The sequence below is a fragment of the Papaver somniferum genome, unplaced genomic scaffold, assembly GCF_003573695.1.
Source record: "Papaver somniferum cultivar HN1 unplaced genomic scaffold, ASM357369v1 unplaced-scaffold_11, whole genome shotgun sequence".
NCBI classification, from domain to species: Eukaryota; Viridiplantae; Streptophyta; class Magnoliopsida; order Ranunculales; family Papaveraceae; genus Papaver; species Papaver somniferum.
Genome location: NW_020619936.1, coordinates 595,430 through 615,560, shown reverse-complemented (window position 1 = coordinate 615,560; position 20,131 = coordinate 595,430). Strand labels below are relative to the sequence as shown.

The 20,131-nt window shown below is 39.2% G+C and overlaps 1 protein-coding gene across 2 annotated transcripts; it reads right to left on the bottom strand.

The window, feature by feature from the left end:
• Window positions 1-16,981: 16,981 nt before the first annotated feature.
• Window positions 16,982-20,131, bottom strand: LOC113328505 (kinesin-like protein KIN-7A). 2 transcript variants are annotated; one of them, XR_003349448.1, is made up of 6 exons: window positions 19,595-20,131; window positions 19,278-19,359; window positions 19,122-19,188; window positions 18,603-18,666; window positions 18,044-18,115; window positions 16,982-17,064 (listed from the first exon to the last, which is right to left on the bottom strand). XR_003349448.1 is itself a non-coding variant. In XM_026575586.1 (5 exons), the coding sequence occupies exons 2-5, from the start codon at window positions 19,336-19,338 to the stop codon at window positions 18,083-18,085; spliced, it is 225 nt and encodes a 74-aa protein (XP_026431371.1). In that variant the 5' UTR covers window positions 19,339-19,359; window positions 19,595-20,131; the 3' UTR covers window positions 18,015-18,082. The 2 variants fall into 2 exon arrangements, 1 of the variants encoding a protein (XP_026431371.1); XM_026575586.1 differs by lacking the exon at window positions 16,982-17,064 and having other exon boundaries at window positions 18,015-18,115.

Genomic DNA, 20,131 nt, shown 5'->3' with positions numbered 1-20,131 from the left:
GATCAGCGACCACCCTTCAATCCGAGATGCAAATCCTAGTCGTCCATGGTCGCCAGACTACGCATGGTAACCTTTGGCCCAAAACCCTAGTTTTGGCCACGCCAAACCGCGCCAAGGCATGTCATGCCACATGTGCCAATGGCATTCCAACCACCTTGCCGTGTCGTACCATGCCGGCCTTCCCTATGCGGCTACCAAAACGAAGGCGTGTGACGATCAACAACCACCCTTCAATCCTAGATGCAAATCCTAGCCGTCCAAGTTCGCCAGACAAGGCATGGTAACCTTTGGCCCAAAACCCTAGTTTTGGCCACGCCAAACCGTGCCAAGGCATGCCATGCCACATGTGCTAATTGCATGCCAACCACCTTGCCGCGCCACGCCATACTGGCCTTCCCTATGCGGATTCCAAAACGAAGGCCTGCAACGATTAACGGCCACCTTTTCATCTAAGATGCAGATCTTAGCCGTCCAAGGTTACCAGCTAACGTATGGTAACTTTTGGCCCTAGTTTGGTCGTGCCTAAACAAAGCCAAAACCCTAAATTTTGGCTACGCATAAACCAGGACATATTAAAGCCGTAACGAGCATGTTTTCATGCAAATGGCTACCAAACGAAGGGTTTCAATAATCAACGGCTACCTTTCCTCTTAAGATGCAAAATCTCGACCGTCGAAGGTCACCGAGCCGGCAATTCTCCCAAGCTCGACTTTCCAGACGACAACAACATGCTACATGTTTTCCATGAAAACACTCGAGACATCAACGCATGTCACAAACTGGGGGATGCTCATTGGGAATTGGTTTGGCGGTTTACAACATGCGGCGTAGATTACACCCGTTATAATAAAGTATCATAAGGATGAGGCAGTTAGTAAATACAAGGAGTAATGGTGAAATGCTTTATTTTATGGAACATCAATTCCAGGCGTTACCGGTTACCACCTCCTCCCATTTACTCACCTGTTTTCCGTTTCTTAATGAGACCAGACTACGTTTCACTTCGACTTGTATAAATAGGCATTACCTATTTCCACCGAACAATAAGTTCAGGTCAGGATCATGCAACACTCAAAAAACATTTGCTAGATTTCCATCTGTTAGCTTCCCACTTTCTGATATATGTCGTAGAAAACAACTACTCTTCCAGAATCAACTATTCTGGTCTCAACACTTTCTTCGCTTCCCTCCGCAAAACCAACCCTTCTCCTTCACTTTGTGACCGAAGAAAGTCCGGAACGGCTATTTCTTGGTTTAGGCCGGATTTGTACAGATTGATGTCTCGAATCTAAAGTACTCCCTTGCAGTACATTGTTTAGGGTTTAAATTCGTTTCTCACCCACACAACCGAAATTACCGAAATCAGCAAAAACTGTTTTCACCCACAAACAAAACCATTGTGGTAATTCCATGTCTCTTATTCTCCTTTTACATTTCTACAGCATATTCACTTAAGTTCAACATCCCTCGCTTCAACGATGATAATAATGACATTGTTTTAGATGGTGACGCGGAGATATCTTCAGAAGGAGCTATTGAAATGATCAACCAGACCGATTTTAGATTCCGAGTGGGTCGGGTAACTTTTAAAGAACCTTTGCTTCTGTGGGATCCGAAAACAAAAAAACTCTCAGATTTCAGTACTCATTTTACCTTTTTAATCAACACCTACAATAATTCCTCCCCCTATATTGGTGATGGATTGGCCATCTTTGTTGCTCCGGTCGTGTACCAAATTCCACTAAATTCGTCAGGTCTATATCTAGGCCTTTTCTATTAGATGCTAGCTAGTTTATAGGACACGGTATTTTGTGTGAGAGTCCAAATTATGTGGAACTCCAAAACCGCGTGTAATTACTAAGGTCGGTAGCTTTGGAAGAGTCGGTGAATAATTCCTAACTTATGGGAATTATTTTGAAGTCTGCTAATATCCTAGTTTGTAGGAAACTCAAGAAGACCTAGCTAACTAGTATAAATAGGGATCCTTGGTAGAGTTTGGAGATATCTCGTAGAGTTCTTCTAAAGAGTGGGGAAAGCTAGGGTTTTCGGTATCTTTGTGAGCTTCTTGTTTTCAGGAAAGGGTGAGAGATGTGTGAGAAGGTAAGAGTTCTCTTTGTAATCACCTTTACGGTTAATTGAATAAATCGTGTTCTTGTCCGTGGTTTTTACCCAGTTTGGGGTTTTCCACGTAAATCCTTGTCTTGTGTGATTGTTTATCGTTATTCTCTTGGTTATTTGTTTTCTTCTTCGTTTAATCCCAAAGATCGAAGTGTTGTGGTGTGAATCCCAAAAATTGGTATCAGAGTTAGGTTTAGGGAAAAACAAGATGACGACAAAGGTTTATGCGGGTTCTACGCGGTTCGAGGTAGAATAGTTCGATGGTTCTATAAACTTCGGTTTGTGGCAAATCCAAGTTAAAGATGTTTTGATACAATCAGGGTTAGTCAAGGCGTTGAAAGGACAAGCTGAAAGAGGTATCAAGCATGAAGTCTGGGAAGATGTTGATTTAAGAGTTGCAAGTCAAATACGACTATTATTAGCAAAGAATGTTTTGACTAATGTCTCAAAGATTACTACCGTAAAGGATTTGTGGAGTAAACGTGAAGATTTGTATATGAAAAACACTCGTTTGAATAGATTGTACTTGAAAGAGGAATTTCATACATTGAAGATGGCTGAAGGTACATCTATTGCTAATCATCTCAGTGTTTTGAATTCAATTGTTTCTGAACTGGAAGCGTTAGAAGTAACTGTTAATGATGAGGATAAGGCACTTTGTCTCATATTGTCACTCCCACCATCTTATAAATACATGGTAGCATACTTAAAGCATGGAAAAGATGCTTAGAGTCTTTCCGAAGTTACAAGTGCTCTCTTGTCTGAAGAAAAGGAGATGAGGAGTAGTAAGGGTAATTCGTTGGAAGAGGATGTTTTATATGCTGGCGAGAAGAAGAAACACGGTAAGAGTGTTTTCTGGAAGCGTCGCAAACCAGGACATATTAGGCGTGATTGCAAGTGGAAAGGCAAAAGGACTGGTCCGGAAAAATGTCTCAAAGGTCAAGCTAACCATGCCAACTATGCTAGTTATGAAAGCGATTTCTCTCTTTTGGTTACTGCTGATTTTAATCAAGAGAAGGGTTAGATTTTGGGTAGCGGTACCACGACACATATATGTTCACACCGATCATATTTCGATAGGCATGTGGGGTATAGTGGAAAAGTGTTTACTGGCGATGACTCGGAACTATCGGTTAAGGGAGTAGGTGATATTCGCATTAGGATGTTTGATGCTAAATGTCGAACAATCCGTGGAGTTAAACACGTGTCGGAGTTAAGGTGGAATCTAATAAGTCTTTCCCAATTAGATTCTGTGGGTTTTGGTTATTCCTGTTATGGTGGAGTAATTAAGGTTTATCAAGGGTCTACTATGATCATGAAAGGAAGTCGTAGTAGCGGCTTGTATACTCTGAAGCAGTCAGGGATAGGTGGATCTAAGGATGTACCTGAGTCAAATTTTGGGAATGTTAAGTATCATGGAAATTTGGCATTAGGTGGAGTTCCAAAGGCTCGTGTGGTCAAGAATTGGGTTCCAAAGATTGGCAAGTCCAAGCATAACTTGGACTTTGTTGGTCATCAACATTGATGATTAACGGCCCGTAAGGGAATGTAGAGAAGAACACGATGGACGTCAGTTGTTTGAAGAAGCAAGAAGAATTTGAGTGAACTACAGTCGGTTTGATTCTTTGCAGAGGATACGTAGGCATCCTATGGCGTAATCGACGTTAGAAAACGAAGGAAATTTCGTGCATTGATCGTCTCATACATGAATGCATGATCCGGGATGGAGAATTGTTGGATGCTAGCTAGTGTATAGGACACGGTATTTTGTGTGAGAGTCCAAATTATGTGGAACTCCAAAACCGTGTGTATTGCTAAGGTTGGCGGCTTTGGAAGAGTCGGTGAATAATTCCTTACTTGTAGGAATTATTTTGGAGTCGGCTGATATCCTATTTGGTAGGAAACTCAAGACCTAGCTAACTAGTATAAATAGGGGTCCTTGATAGTGTTTGGAGATATCTCGTAGAGTTCTTCTAAAGAGTGGTAAAGCTAGGGTTTTCGGTCTCTTTGTGAGCTTCTTGTTTTCGGGAAAGGGTGAGAGATGTGTGATAAGGTAAGAGTTCTCTTTGTAATCACCTTTACGGTTAATTGAATAAATCGTGTTCTTGTCTATGGTTTTTACCCAATTTGGGGTTTTCCACGTAAATCCTTATCTTGTGTGATTGTTTATCGTTATTCTCTTAGTTCTTTGTTTTCTTCTTCGTTTAATCCCAAAGATCAAAGCGTTGTGGTGAAAATCCCAACATTTTCAATATATCAAATTATAATGCATTTAATAATGAGATTATTGCTGTTGAATTCGATACAGTCGTGGATTTTTTGGATCCATTTACTAAACATGTGGGAATCGATGTTAACTCTTTGAAATCAGCTGTGAATGCTACTTGGGATGGACCGGATGGTAGTTTGCATAATCGGGATCCTTGTAATGTTTGGATTACTTATAAAGATTCTAGAAGAACCTTAGTGTATACTGGACTTACGATAAAATCGCAGTTTATGATGGATATAGTTCACTTCTTTCACTCCAGCTTGATTTAAGGAAACATTTACCTCCGAGCGTAATGGTTGGATTCTCTGCTTCTACTTATGATCGCATAGGTCAAGTCGCTCTTTTTCTTGGGACTTTCATTCAGGTGCACAACAAGAAGGAATTAATGCAAAATTGGCGGTTTGGTTGTCTGTTTCTGGTGCTGTTTTCATCTATGGTGTTGTTGCAGCTGTAGTGTTTTTGATCTTATCAAAGAAGCCAAAGGATGAGATACCAAAGTTTGAAGAAGGAGACGGGCCAAAAAGCTCCTCTTACAAAATCTAGTTTCAAATATAAACAACTTCTGTCAGGAAATAAAATTAGGAGAAGGTGGTGTCAGAGGTGTTTACCAAGGCATGTTGATTGATACATCTCAGCCAGTTGCTGTAAGGAAATTCTCGAGGGGATTTAGTCAAAGTCAAAAGGAATACATAAATGAAGTCACCACCATAAGCCAGCTGAGACACCGTAATTTGCTGCAACTGATCGGTTGGTGCCATGAGAAAAATGAGCTTATTCTTGTTTACGAGTTGATGCCAAATGGGAGCTTAGATTCTTATCTATTTGGAAAAAGAAATCCTTTAGTTTGGGCTATAAGATACAAAGTAACTCTTGGATTGGCCTCTGCATTGTTGTACCTCCATGAAGAGTGGGGGAAGTGTGTCCCACATCGTGATATCAAGTCGAGCAACGTCATGATGGATTCAAGTTTCAACGCGAAACTTGGGGACTTTGGTTTAGCTCGGTTCATGGACCATGATCGGTTCTCTCAATCCACTGGTCTAGCAGGAACTTGTTAGTTAATCGAAGACTAATTATTTCCTAAGTTAGCCGTGACTGTTTTGGGAAAGGGATTTCCTAAAACGGCTAGAATTCTTGGTGGCCAAGTTTGTAACCTATATAAATAGGTAATTAGGCCTTGTAGAATTGCATTGTGTAGAAAACGATTAAGAGATCGGTGAGAAATTTCTTGTATAGCTTTTATGGCAAAAGCTAGGGTTTCGTTGTGATAGCATATTGGTGAGGAACAAGAGACAAGGTTATCGTCTCAGGTAATTGTTGCGGTGTAACCAAGGGTTTGCTGGGATTCGCACGATATTGTAATCGTTTTTCTTCATAGTGGATTTGAGTTGGTGCGACTCAAAGTGGATGTAGACAATATATACAAGTTGTATGTATTGATCGAACCACTATAAATCTTGTGTCTTGTGAGTTGATTTATCTTTCTCGTATTTTCATAGTTTCTTGTGCTTGGTTTACTTATTATTCATCATAATATCTCAAGATCCGTTATTCCGCGGTTGTCAGTGATTTCCTAAGAAAATCCTGACAACTGGTATCAGAGCTCGGGTTAGAGCTTTAAGGGTTTATCGTAGTACGATTGGAGTAGGAGTTATGGGTGATAATAACGAAAGTACGGTAGCTAGGGTTAAAGTTTTTAATGGGAATAACTTTGCGATTTGGAAGTCTCATATGGAAGACTACCTATATGAGAAAGACGTTGATGATCCATAGAGTGAAGTTGCGAAAATGGGAGAACGCAAAGACTATGAATGGAATACTCTTTATCGCAAGTGTGTAGTCGTTATCCGTAGACGTCTAACGGAGGACGTCTACAATAACGTAGAAGAGGAAACTAGTACGAAGGATCTTATAGATAAACTTGAAAAGTTGTATCAAAAGTCATCCGTCTCGGGGAAGATTATGTTGTGTGAACAATAATTTAATCTGAAGATGCAAGAAGGCGAAGCTATTTCAGCACACCTTGGGAAGTTTAAATCGATTATTTCTCAGCTTTCAAAAGTTAGTATTACTTTTGATGATGAAGTTCAAGATTTATGGTTGTTGTCGTCATTACCAAAGAGTTGGTAGACTGCAAGGATAACCGTTAGCAATTCTGCAGGCAGCGAGAAGTTGAAGCTTGATGATGTGCAACAAAGGTTAATTGCTGAAGAGGAGAGAAGAATAGAACAAGGTTATGTTTTTAGTTCTTCAAGCTCGGCCTTAAGTATGCATGAAAAAGATAGAGGCAAGAGTTCAAATAGGAACAACAACAAGACTAGATGGAAGTCTAGCTAGAGGGAAGTCTAAGGGGAGATCTCAATCCCGACCTAGAGGTGTTGTTGAGTGTTGGGCATGTAATAAAGTAGGACACTTCAAGCGCGATTGCCCGGAAAACAAAGGTGCTAATAATGGTGGAAATAAAGGTGATCAAGAAGAGTCAACGTAGTTGCATCTGCGGAACCGGTGAAGGTCCTTGTTGATAACAAGAAGGTGATTACACAAGGTTTTCTACTACTCTATGAGGACAAGCAAGATGAGTCTTGGATTATAGACTCGGAGCTTCTTTCCATGTGACAGGTGATAAGAGTATTATGATCTCTTACAAAGAAGGATACTATGGCCAAGTATTCTTGGGTGACGGTGAAGCATGCGGCATCATCGGTTTGGGTGATGTGATATTGAAAGTAAATGGTTCGACATGGAAATTGAAGGATGTATGACACGTTCCAAATTTGAAGAAAAACTTGGTGTCTGTGGGCCAAGTTTGTGATGATGACTGTGAAGTTGTGTTAACGAAACACAATTGGAAAGTGAAGAAAATCTATGGTATTAGCTCGTGGAGTTAGAGTTGGTACTCTATACCGGACTTCAGATGGAACTACTTTAGCAGTGGCTAGTAGTGGTGAAGACACTAACTTATGGCAAAGAAGATTAGGGCACCTGAGTAAGAAGAACATGAAGATTCTATGTTCGGGAGGATATCTACCTAAGGTGAAGTCTGTTGATATGAGTTTTTGTGAAGATTATGTTCTTGGAAAGCAAAAACGAGTTAGTTTCAGCAGAGGAGGAAGAGACTTGAGAAGTGCAAAACTTGATTTGGTTCACACAGATGTATGGGGACCAGTTGATGTTGCATCTCACAACGGGTTCCAATATTATGTTACCTTTATTGATGATCACTCAAGGAAGGTGTGGCTTTACTTCATGAAGAATAAGTTCGAGGTGTATGAAGTGTTTAAGAACTGGAAAGCTTTGGTTGAAACAAAAACTGGTCTGAAGTTGAAGTGTCTAAGGTCAGACAACGGTGGTGAGTATGACAAAACAGAATTCTTACAGTTGTGCGCTACAAATGGAATTCGTTTGGAGAGGACAGTTTCAAGGACGCCACAGGAGAATGGAGTAGCAGAACATATAAATTGGACGTTGAATGCACGTGCTAGGTGCATGAGGTTGCATTCTGGTTTTCCCGAGACCTTCTGGGCACATGCAACGGAGACGCCTGCTTATCTAATTAATAGGACACCTAGTATTCCATTAGACATGAAGATACCAGAGGAGGTTTGGACCGGAAAAAAGGTAAATCTTTCATATTTGAAAGTTTTTGGTTGTTTTGGTTATGTTCATATTGGTCCCAGTGAGAGGTCTAAGATAGGTGCTCAAGCAAAAAAGTGTATATTTCTTGGTTACGGAAATGACGCTTTTGGGTATAAACTTTGGGACTACGAGGGTCACAAAGTTGTTAGAAGTAGAGACGTCACTTTTAATGAGAATGGGTTGTACAAGGACATGAATAAAACACTAGTTCAAAATGTCGGATCAAGCAACGTCGATAAGGAGTTGTATATCGATATTGATGATGTTTCTGGAAAAAGTGTGGTACAAGAAGGGCACGGTGTTGCTGATGGCAGAGAAGTACAAGGTGAGGAGACTTCTGCTGCAGTGGGAGTTACACCTATAGTTCCACAAGAAATACTAAGATCATCAAGAACTCCAAAACCAAACCCAAGGTATGCTCTCAATTATCTATTACTTACGGATGGAGGTGAACCAGAAGATATTAAAGAAGCACTAGCGGCTGATGATTCAGGCAAGTAGAAACTGGCTATGAAAGATGAGATGATTTCACTTGAGGAGAATAACCCTTGGGTGTTAGTAAAATTACCAAGAGGTAAGAAGGCGTTGCATAATAAGTGGATTTATCGAATGAAGTTTGAAGCAAATGGAGAAAATCGCTACAAGGCGAGGTTGGTTGTGAAAGGTTTTCAGCAGAAACCTGGTGTTGACTACAACGAGATATTTTCTCCAGTTGTAAAGATGACTACTATCAGAGTAGTGTTAAGTCTAGTGGCTTCTGAAGATCTCTACCTTGAACAGTTGGATGTAAAGACAACTTTTCTTCATGGTGACCTAGATGAAGAAATTTACATGAAGCATCCAGAAGGATTCATAGTAAAAGGCAAAGAAGAGATGGTGTGCAAGCTAAAGAAGAGTTTGTACGGTTTAAAACAAGCCCCGAGACAGTGGTATAAGAAGTTTGATAACTTCATGCATAGAAGTGGTTACTCACAGTGTAATGCAGATCATTGTTGTTACTTCAAAAGGAATGGTTATGCCGACATCATATTACTACTGTATGTGGATGATATGTTGGTTGCCGTAACATCTCTACAAGAAGTTGAGAATTTGAAGAAACAATTAGCAAGTGAGTTTGCTATGAAAGATCTTGGTGAAGCAAAAAAAATTCTTGGTATGAGAATCATAAGGGACAAATATAAGGGAACTCTTATGCTTAGTCAGGCTGAATATATTGAACGAGTGTTGAAAAGGTTCAATATGGAGAATGCTAAACCAGTTAGTTCTCCACTTGTAAGTAAGATTCGTCTTTCAAGTATGCAGTGTACGAAGACAGATGAAGAAATGGAGTACATGACTAACGTACCATATTCTTCAGCTATCGGGAGTCTAATATATACTATGGTGTGCACGAGACCGGATATTGCACATGCAGTGGGAGTAGTGAGTATATATGCAAGCAACCCAGGAAAACAACATTGGGAAGCTATGAAGTGGATTCTCAGGTATTTGAGAGGTAACACAAACGTACCATTGTGTTATGGAAGAGGTGGTTCTATCTTGAGGGGTTATGTGGATGCAGAATTCGCAGGTGATGTAGATAAAATGTGAAGTACGACATGTTATGTTTATACTATGGGGTCAGCTGCAGTGAGTTGGAACTCAAGGTTACAGAAGTTGGTAACATTGCCTACTACGGAAGCGGAGTACATAGCAGTAACAGAAGCGAGCAAGGATATGATTTGGTTACGAGGTTTGTTAGATGAGTTGGGAAAGGAACAATGAGATAGTGTTCTGTTTAGCGGCAGTCAAAGCACTATACATTAGCCAAGAACTCAGTCTATCATGCTAGGACGAAGCATATAGATATTCGTTATCATTTCATTCGTGAGAAGATTCTTGGTTCGAAGAATTCGGCGGATATGGTTACCAAGGGAGTTACATCAGACAAGCTAAAGCTCTGCAAGGCTTTAGTTGGTCTCTCACAATGAGGATCTGGGAGGGGAGCCACACTGACATGAAGATGTTTTAGCACCGTCAAATCAAAAGTTGAAGAAAAGGAGAATTGAAGATAATAAATGAGTCTTCAAAGTGGGAGATTGTTAGTTAATTGAAGACTAATTATTTCCTAAGTTAGCCGTGACTGTTTTGGGAAAGGGGTTTCCTAAAACGGATAGAATTCTTGGTGGCCAAGTTTGTAACATAGATAAATAGGTAATTAGGCCTTGTATAATTGCATTGTGTAGAAAACTATTAAGATATCGGTGAGAGATTTCTTATATAGCCTTTAGGGAAAAAGCTAGGGTTTATTGTGATAGCATATTGGTGAGGAACAAGAGACAAGGTTATCGTCTCGGGTAATTGTTGCGGTGTAATCAAGGGTTTGTTGGGATTCACACGACGTTGTAATCGTTTTTCTTCATAGTGGATTTGAGTTGGTGCGGCTCAAAGTGGACGTAGACAATATATACAAGTTGTATGTATTGGTCGAACCACTATAAATCTTGTGTCTTGTAAGTTGATTTATCTTTCTCGTATTTTCATAGTTGCTTGTGCTTGGTTTAATTATTATTCATCATAATATCTCAAGATCCGTTATTCCGCGGTTGTCAGTGATTCCCTAAGAAAATCCTGACAGAACTTTCGGATAGTTGGCACCGGAATACATCAGCACCGCGAGGCCTAGTAAAGAATCTGATGTATTTAGCTTTGGATTTGTGGATTTAGAAATTGTCTGTGGGCGAAAATCTTTTCTTTCATTTGGCGAAATATCTCAAATGGGATTAGTAGAGTTGGTTTGGGATCTCTTTGGAAAGGGAAAACTCTCGGATGCAGTAGACAAGAAACTTGGTATTTATTTTGATAGCGAAGAAGCAGAACGTTTGATGGTGTGCGCATCCTGATCGCAGCTTCAGACCTTCAATAAGGCAAGCAATCCAGGTGCTGAAAAAGGAGTTAAGTTTGCCAATTTTTCCACGAAAGATGCTTGTTCCGTTATACCATTGTTGATGGTGGTTTTTAGACAAGGGGTAAAATCGTAAAACATAGCATGACGTCACCGGTGACGCTAAACACATTTATTAGAACATTTAATGCACTTATGTAAAGAATTACCATGGTATCTTTTTTCAAATGTTAAACTAGGGTTTCGACACACAAACCCCTAAGCCGCACAATCGCTGCGCATCATGGCAACTATGCCAAAACCAAAGCCGGACAATCGATGCGCATCATGGCAACCATGCCAAAACCAAGCCGCACGATAATTGCGCTTCACGACAACCGTGCAAAATTCGAGCTGCACAATCATTGCGTTTCACGGCAACCGTGCCAAATTCGAGATGCACAATCATTGCGCCACACGCGCCATTGGCACATGTCAAGCGACGCTTGCGACCTAGCATGCCAAGCCGTGCAAACCTAGGTCCAAGACGCCACACGCGCCATTGGCACATGCCAATCGACGCTTGCGACCTTGCATGCCAAGCCGTGCAAACCTAGGGCCAAGCCACACACGCGCCATTGGCACATGCCAAGCGACGCTTGCGACCTAGCATGCCAAGCTATGCAAACCTAGGGCCAAGAAGCCACACGCGCCATTGGCACATGCCAAACGACGCTTGCGACATAGCATGCCAAGCCGTGCAAACCTAGGGCCAAGACGCCACACGCGCCATTGGCACATGCCAAGCGACGCTTGCGACCTAGCATGCCTAGCCGTGCAAACCTAGGGCCAATCCTCCACACGCGCTATTAGCACATACCAAGCGACACTTGCAACCTAGCATGCCAAGCCGTGCAAAATTAGTGCCAAGCCGCCACACGCGCCGTTGGAACATGCCAAGCGACACTTGCAACCTATCATGCCAAGCCGTGCAAACCTAGGGCCAAAGTTGCTACGCGCGCCATTGGCACATGCCATGCAACCCTTGCACTTTGGCGTGCCGCGCCTACATCAAAGGCCACGATTCCTCTCAAGATGCAAAATCTCGACCGGCGAAGGTCGCCACTGAGCCGGCACATCTCTCAAGCTCAACTTATCAAACACGAGCAACATGCTACACGTTTTCCACGAAAACACTCGAGACATCAATACATGTCACAAACCGGGGGATGCTCTTTAGGGCTTTGGTTTGGCGGTTTACAACGTGCGGCATACACAAGTGCCCGTTTCAAGACAGTGTATTGAGAATAAAACGGTTAGTAAATGCAGGAAGTAATGGTGAAACGCTCTTTCATTATGGAACATCAATTCCGTCAAATTCCATCAATATCAGGCTTTACCACCTCTTCCCACTTAACTCGTCCGTTTCTTTTTCTTACGAAGCCAGAGTACATTTCACTTAGACTTGTATAAATAGATCTTACCTATTTCCACCAAGACAACAAGTTTTTGGTCAGGATAAATACAATACTCAGAAAGGCAACTTTGCTAGCTTTCCCACAAGCTTTCACCTTCTGATACAAGTCAAGTACTACTCTTCCAGAACTGTTTTGGTCTCAACACTCTCTTCGCTTCCCTCCCTAAACCAGCCCTTCTCCTCCTCTTTATGACCGAAGCAAATCCGGAACGGCCATTTCTTGGTTTAGGCCGGAGTTGTACAGATTGATCTCTCGAATCTAAAGTACTCTCGTGTAGTACATTTGTATAGAGTTTAGATCTGTTTCTCACTCACCTACCGAAATTACCAAAATCAACAGAAACGATTTTCACCTATAAACAACCATGTACCTGAAATTTTTCTCACCTCATTTAGTTCAAGTCTTGATGAAATTGGCCGGTAACATATGCCGGAAATACAGGCTTGTCCCCCAGTCTCTAGCTTAATAAAATGTGTACACTGCACACAAAGATAAAGCGGTTTTTTCATGTACTGTTGCTATGCGTAGGAATATCAGTCAACTGAGTTTTTGTATCATGGTTGCAATCTATTATTACCAGCAATATATATCACCTAGGAAAACTGTAACGATGCTAAAATGTAATTATACGTTTTTGAGTTGCACGTTTATGCCGATTGATGCAGTTTTCCCAAGCAAAAATGTATGTTGTTCACATATTTGCCTCTATTCTTGTAGAAACAAATCGTTAAGAAGAAACAGGAAAAAAAAGTTCCAAAAATTAATGCTGCAAAGCAACCAGAAAAAAATGGCCACAAGTAATAAAATAAAATAAAATGGACAGAGACACAGGCCACGCACGATGCATGCTCACGGGTATGTAGAACGCTAAAGTAACATGATCTAATCTTAGACTGTGGGACTAAACATTCTCGAGGTCACGAGATGAAATCTCTCCATTCTTCTTGAAGGAATTTCTTTTATTTCTTTTGAGTTTGAAGATTTAACTCATACACCTCGTTTTTTTACAAGTGACTCATCTGATTCGTCTGACCATTGGATCAGACAGAAATCATCTGACCGAGTCAGTCTGATTTGATATGTTTGTTTTTTGAGTGATATTTGAACTAACTCAAAAATATGTGAGTTTAATAACTTGGTCCAATGAGTATTTACAAAGAAGGATATTTTACAGGAGGATATTTGAGTCAGGGGTATTTATTTTTTTTCATAAAAGAAGAATATATTGAAAAAGAAAAAGTTATGTACATAGTATTTGCAAAGGCATCAGACCTATAAGAGAATAAGACTGATATGTTACCAACTCATAATATCCTCCCAGCTAGTTATAATCTGATTCGCAGTGAAGTTCTTAAAGGCTTCTGTTGAAAAACTCCACGGGTAAATCCATTGTTTAATAGCAATTTTCAACTCATACACTGTCTTGGGTCTTCCTCCATGCACCCTCCTATTGCGCTCGTTCCACACCTTCCAACAGATTGCAAAAGGGAGCAATTGCCATACCGTCTTCATTCTTGTTGAAGCTCTTTCCAATATCCTTCCCTGAATACAAGAAAAGAAATGGAGAGGCATAACCCAACGAACTTTCAGCGCTGCTATAAAGTACTCGCACAACTGATTAATCACACTGTAATGAATGAATAGGTGATCCATCGTCTCCACCGCTGCGTTGCAATAAAGGCATAAATTGGATTAAACTGTTACTCCCATGTGTTGCAGCATGTTTCTCGTTGGGATTGAATCATGTAGCAATGCCCAAAACAGAAAAATAACTTTAGGTGGCACAAGTTTGTTAGTTAACAGACGATGTCCTTCCCGGTCAGGGTCAGTCTCATACAACTTCAAGTAAATTGATTTTGCAGACGTTTCCTCATCCAAACAATCAGCCTTTCCTTGAGTCAGGTTAATTAACCTGATTTCATACTTTAATTCCAGCAAATCAATGCGTTCAGCTGGAACTAGTTGTCTGGTAAACTGAAAATTCGATCTCGGATTAAAAATCGTTGCCTTTGAGTCCATTTTTTGCACACTAATTTTATATAATCTTGGATAAAGTCAGGGATATTTTATTACCTTGCTGAAACAGATCCGAATCACTTAGGTTTGAGTCAAGGATTACGACTCAAAATTCAAAATAAACAGTCTAACTCGTGACGTGTCAGGGATTGACTACATCCAGATTGCGAGTCAGGTGCAAACAAAACATGGTGTATCTTCTAATTGCTAACCACTTTCCTAATCGAGCATTGCTTTACCCTTTCGGTATAACTTCTAATTGCTAACCACTTTCCTAATTGTATTTTATATCCTTAATTATACTTAACAAGCTTGGGCATCAAGTACTCCAAACACAATAAATACATAGCCTCTTCCCATAAGGTCTATCTTATTATTGTCTCTATAAAATCCCGTCTTTTGCATTGTGCACTACCAGCAGCAGCGAGTATAGCGATGATTTAATGAGCTCATTGAGCAGTTCTGATTATAGTAGTAGTATTAATAATGGTGGTCACTATCAATATTATTATGGAAACCATACATCTATTCAAGTTATTGATAAGGAAACAGAAACACACCACACCTTCAACGTCAGTTTCTACAACAATAAAATCCGGACAACCGTAACGCATGCAGCATCCATTGTCGATCAATGGATTCAAAATGTATATTCAGGTTACGGTTACGTGGATCTTGTTGTGGGTCTCGACATAGAATGGGTACGTGAAGCTAGTCAGCGTAACAAAGTTGCCGTGCTGCAACTATGTTTGGGACATCGATGCTTAATATTTCAGTTGTTTAGTCGTGATAAAGATCAACTCCATGAATCTCTTTTCGATTTTCTTCAAGACGGGAAATTACATTCGTTGGAGCTGGGATCGATCAAGATGCGGATAAGCTATGGGTTGATTACGGGTTGAACGTTGCTAGAAGTGAAGATCTTGCTGAGTTGGCTGAATGTAAGCTTGGAAGGAAAGATCTTTCTAGAGCCGGGTTGAAGTCTTTGATGTGGAACGTGCTCGGGGAAGATCCACCCAAGCCTAGAGCGATTACCTTAAGTAGATGGGATATGGATTTTTTGACGGACGACCAGGTTGAATATGCTTGTTTAGATGCTTACGCTTCATTTAGGCTTGGTGATTATTTGATACGTCGTCCAGCTACAGCAAATAAGGGGTATACCAACCAAGGCATACATGGCCAGCATCAATATAATGATTACCATAGGCATACATGTATTAGTTTGTTGATTGTAAAACAGAGACGGATCATCAACATCAATCCTTCGACGTCATTTTCTACGACGACACAATCCGAACAACAGTAACGCATACAGAATCGGTTGCTGATCAATGGATTGAAAATGTATATTCAAGTTTCGCCAGGAAAATCGAAAATAACAATCTTGTCGTGGGTAACGAAGTTGCTGTGCTGCAATTATGTTTGGCACATCAATGTTTAATATTTCAGTACTTTGGGCTCGTTGGTAATAGTAGAAAACTTCAGAAAGTCACTGTCCCTAAGTCTCTTGCCTATTTTCTTAACGACGAGAGAATTACTTTCGTTGGAGCTGGGATCCATCAAGACGCACGTAAGCTTTGGGTTGACCGTTGCTAGAAGTGAAGAACTTGCAGGTTTGGCCGATTATACGCTTAGAAGAACAGATCTTTATCGAGCCGGGTTGAAGTCTTTGATGTGGAACGTGCTCGGGGAAGATCTACCCAAGCCTAGAGGGATTACCTTAAGTAGATGGGATAATGATATTTTGAGCGACGAGCAAATTGAGTATGCTTGTTTAGATGCTTACGCTTCGTTCAAGCTCGGGATTGAATTGATGCCTCCTCCAGCTCCAGCTCCTTTGAAGAATGAGGTGGCTTTCAACATGTATCCCCAGGAGGATCTTACGAAGTCTCCGGAAGCAACTAACCAGGAGCAAGGCGTTAAGGCGACTGAGCAGGACCAAGGTGCTAGGGAAACCATTAACCCAGTGAAATATGAAACTGGTAATTGGATTCTCGGTTTCAGGAACTGTTTTGGTAGTATATGGTTTTCTTGCTTTAATTGTGGTATGGGGTAGAGAAGACGGACCTTTAATAAGGCAAACAGTATTCAGGTGCTGAAAAAGAAGTTAATCCGAAGATATCAAAATCAATGATGTAGTGCCATCTTTTCATGTAATGTTTTATTTAGTAAAAATATTTATTGATTTTATTATCATGGTCCCAATCTAAAAAAAAAAAAAAAAAGGGAAAAATACGTTTTCGTCCAAAAATCAATTCAAAGGTTCAGTTTAGTCCAGTCCGAGTCAACTAGGTACAAATTAGTCCAAAATTATGGAAAATACACTAATAACCTTCATTATTTACTATTTAGTCTAAATATTTGCAATTTAGTCCACACTGATTCATGATGATCTTAGCAATTTTAACTAATATAAAAAATAATCAAAAACAATTTATCTTTTGAACCACTCGTCCAAAATCGACAAATTTTATATATTTGAAAAGCATTTTCCGAGAGCTACAAAAAGAATACACATATGACTATATAATTTTAATTTTAGAAAATTTTTAAATTACATTTGTGTGTACAATTATGTACACCGCTACAAAGATCCAAAAAAATCCAAACTCCATGGTAGCCAGACTGCCACCCTAGTCCGCACAGACTGAGAAAAAATATCAACCATGCCTATCCAACTGGAAAAAACAATGAACATAAGAAATCGCATTTTGAAAAGAAAGTGATTATCCTTTCACCAACATCCACATAAGAAATAAAGGAAAAAAACGATCAAAATAAAAAGTTAGTCGGTTTATGGTCAGAGATACAATCCATGTGGGCATTACTACACAAACTTAATATTGCTTCGAAATATCCTAGTACAGTGATTCATTGCACTTTACTGAAAAGGAGATTACTAACATGCACAACATCAATCATACTCACGCCCATACCTACTTTTTCATGAGAAGTATATTGGTGCATCAATATATTCATCCATGTGAAACATTCCTAAAACCAATCCTTCGTAGCCACAAATAAACCTACTTTTTCATTGGAAATACACTGGTGCACCAATGTGTATACCCCTGCAAAACATGCATAAAATCGATCATTCATATTCACACTCGGGCACACTTTTTCATGGGAATTATACATGTGCAGCAATGTGTACACACCTGTAAAACATGCATAAAAACGATCATTCATAACCACATACAAACCTACTTTTACATGGGAATGACAGAGGTGCACCAATACGTACACCGCTTCAACACATTCATAAAAATGATCATTCACAACCACACACAAACCTATTTTTTCATGGGAATTACTTCCCACAGGTGCACCAATATGTGCACCGTTGTAAAACAAGGGAAACCTACTATTTCATAAGATTTACACAGGTGCACCAATATGTACACCCCTGTAAAACATGCACAACACCAATCATTCATATTAACAATCAACAAGTGTAGAACTATATACACATTAACTATCTACATGTGTATAATTATGTATACATTAAGAATCAATATGTTATTTCATTAAACGAAGGTTGTACTTATCAAATTTAACTAAGAAAACCTAAAGCACACAATCATGTTATCAGTTAGGACCAATATTGAGGTAGGAATCATCAAGGGAACCAAAGTACACAACTAGAATAAATACCTTGCACTGCGTTGCATCATCTTGTACAATTATATAAGCCTACAAAATGATCCGGTCTTTCCATGTCTCCCCCTGAGTAAACACCACATATCACATTAAAGATGTAAACAGAAAATAACAACTAAATCTAAAATAAAAGATTCTTGTATAGTAAGAAGCATGTTTACAATTATGTACACATCAACAATTAACACGTATACAATTATGTACACATTAATAATCAATAGGTGTACAACTATGTACACATATTGTCTACACGTCTATCCAAAACATATATACCCAAATGATCATATCTTTTCATGTCTCTCCCAACTATCATTGGTGGCCAAAGAAAACTTACAACTAATGTTCATGCGGACATAATAACAATAAATTGAAGGGATGAACAATAAAAATCTCCAGCACAAGTAACACAGAGTTTTAAAAGGAGTTGATGTTAATGTGTACACACTGTTCGTTTACGAACATAACTGAAGAGTGGTCAAAACATAGAGATTTATTAACAGAAACCTAAATGTAACAAAGAAAAATAGCCACCCAAGAGCTAGGTTTTACTCACATCAAAAGATGGAAGTTGGAGCCACACCAGAAATGCAAGCTTAAAGTGATAGTACATGGGACACCTGGAAACAAATAAAAATTTACATAATCCCTATTGTTAAAAATTTATCATATTAAAAATCCCATATTGTTAATAAGATAATTTACTTCTGTCACTCACGTCAAGCACCAATACTATCACTTGCCCTTGCAGAGGTAGCATCCGAAATTACTTGAGCTAAACAATTTGACAAAATTTCCTTAACCCAAGCCCATATTTCTAAAGCTACCATGGATCTCCACATGTGTACCAGTTTGTACACTCCATTTATTTACGCAAGCATAAGCTTATGAAGTCGTTTTTTTCACATGTACACCCTAATTATTTTGTGTACCAGTTTGTACACCCCATTAATTTACCCCAAGCATAAACTTATAGTCATTTTACGAAAAATGATATTACAGGAACTGTAAAATTCAATAAAAATCCAGATTTGATAGCATCCATAAAAATCAAATACCTACATACTAAACTCACCATCTTATAACCTGGTGTGATCTTGAGCTTGTGTCATTTAAGAAAGTTACACCCACTTTCCTTTTAGCTGCAAACAAAAATAGTGGTAAATACGACAAACTTGTATATTGCCACATTATTACAAGTGTAAGTGTAATGCAAGTTGAGCTTATATACCTACACAAATATTAATTAAGCTCCTCAAATGAACATTGTCCCTCACTACTTCTTCAATCATTTATTCAACGATTGTCCCTTTCTACATTCAGAATAAAGGATAGAAAATGGTCATGTACAAAAAGAAAAAAAAGAAAAGAAATAGTGTTTTAAACTTTCTCAGATAGTATCCTAAAATTGGTACAAACCCATATTTGGTATCACAATCATGAACAAGTAGGTACACAAATTTTAATTAGTACTTGAAACATTCTAAAAACTACTCAATCTTGTAACAACAGTAACTATAAGAAACTTCAAAATGAACCATCGTATACCTCAACATCTCCGGTTTTGATCGTAGCGGAAAAAATAATCCATATTACCCAAGTTTCCTAAAATTTCAAATACTCATTTATAACTTTACCTGAAAATTCATAACATATATATATATATATATATATAAATATCCGAGGACTTTAATTGCATTCTATAGAAGAAGAAGAAGAAGAAAAAAAAGATGATTCTTATTTTATTTTCCGATCGAGAGTTTTTCTTGTTATTTTTCTCAAATAAACCCATAAAAGATGATTCTTATTTTCCGATCGAGAACTAGAATTAAGAGTGAAAATCTACCGTATAATTTGAGAAAGAAGAAAAAACCTTCTAATTCTTCTTCTCAATCTATTTTACGTCTATGTTTTATTTAATTTCTCCTTCAAAATTTCGAAGACCCAATCCAATAGTTCATTTTTGCGAAATCTCCAATGAAATTGTTGAACAGATATATTTGGTTACGCTATCTATTGGATCATATTTTTTATGATCAATTGTAATTGAAGCAGACGAAGGGAAGGAGGTAGAAGAAGAAGAAA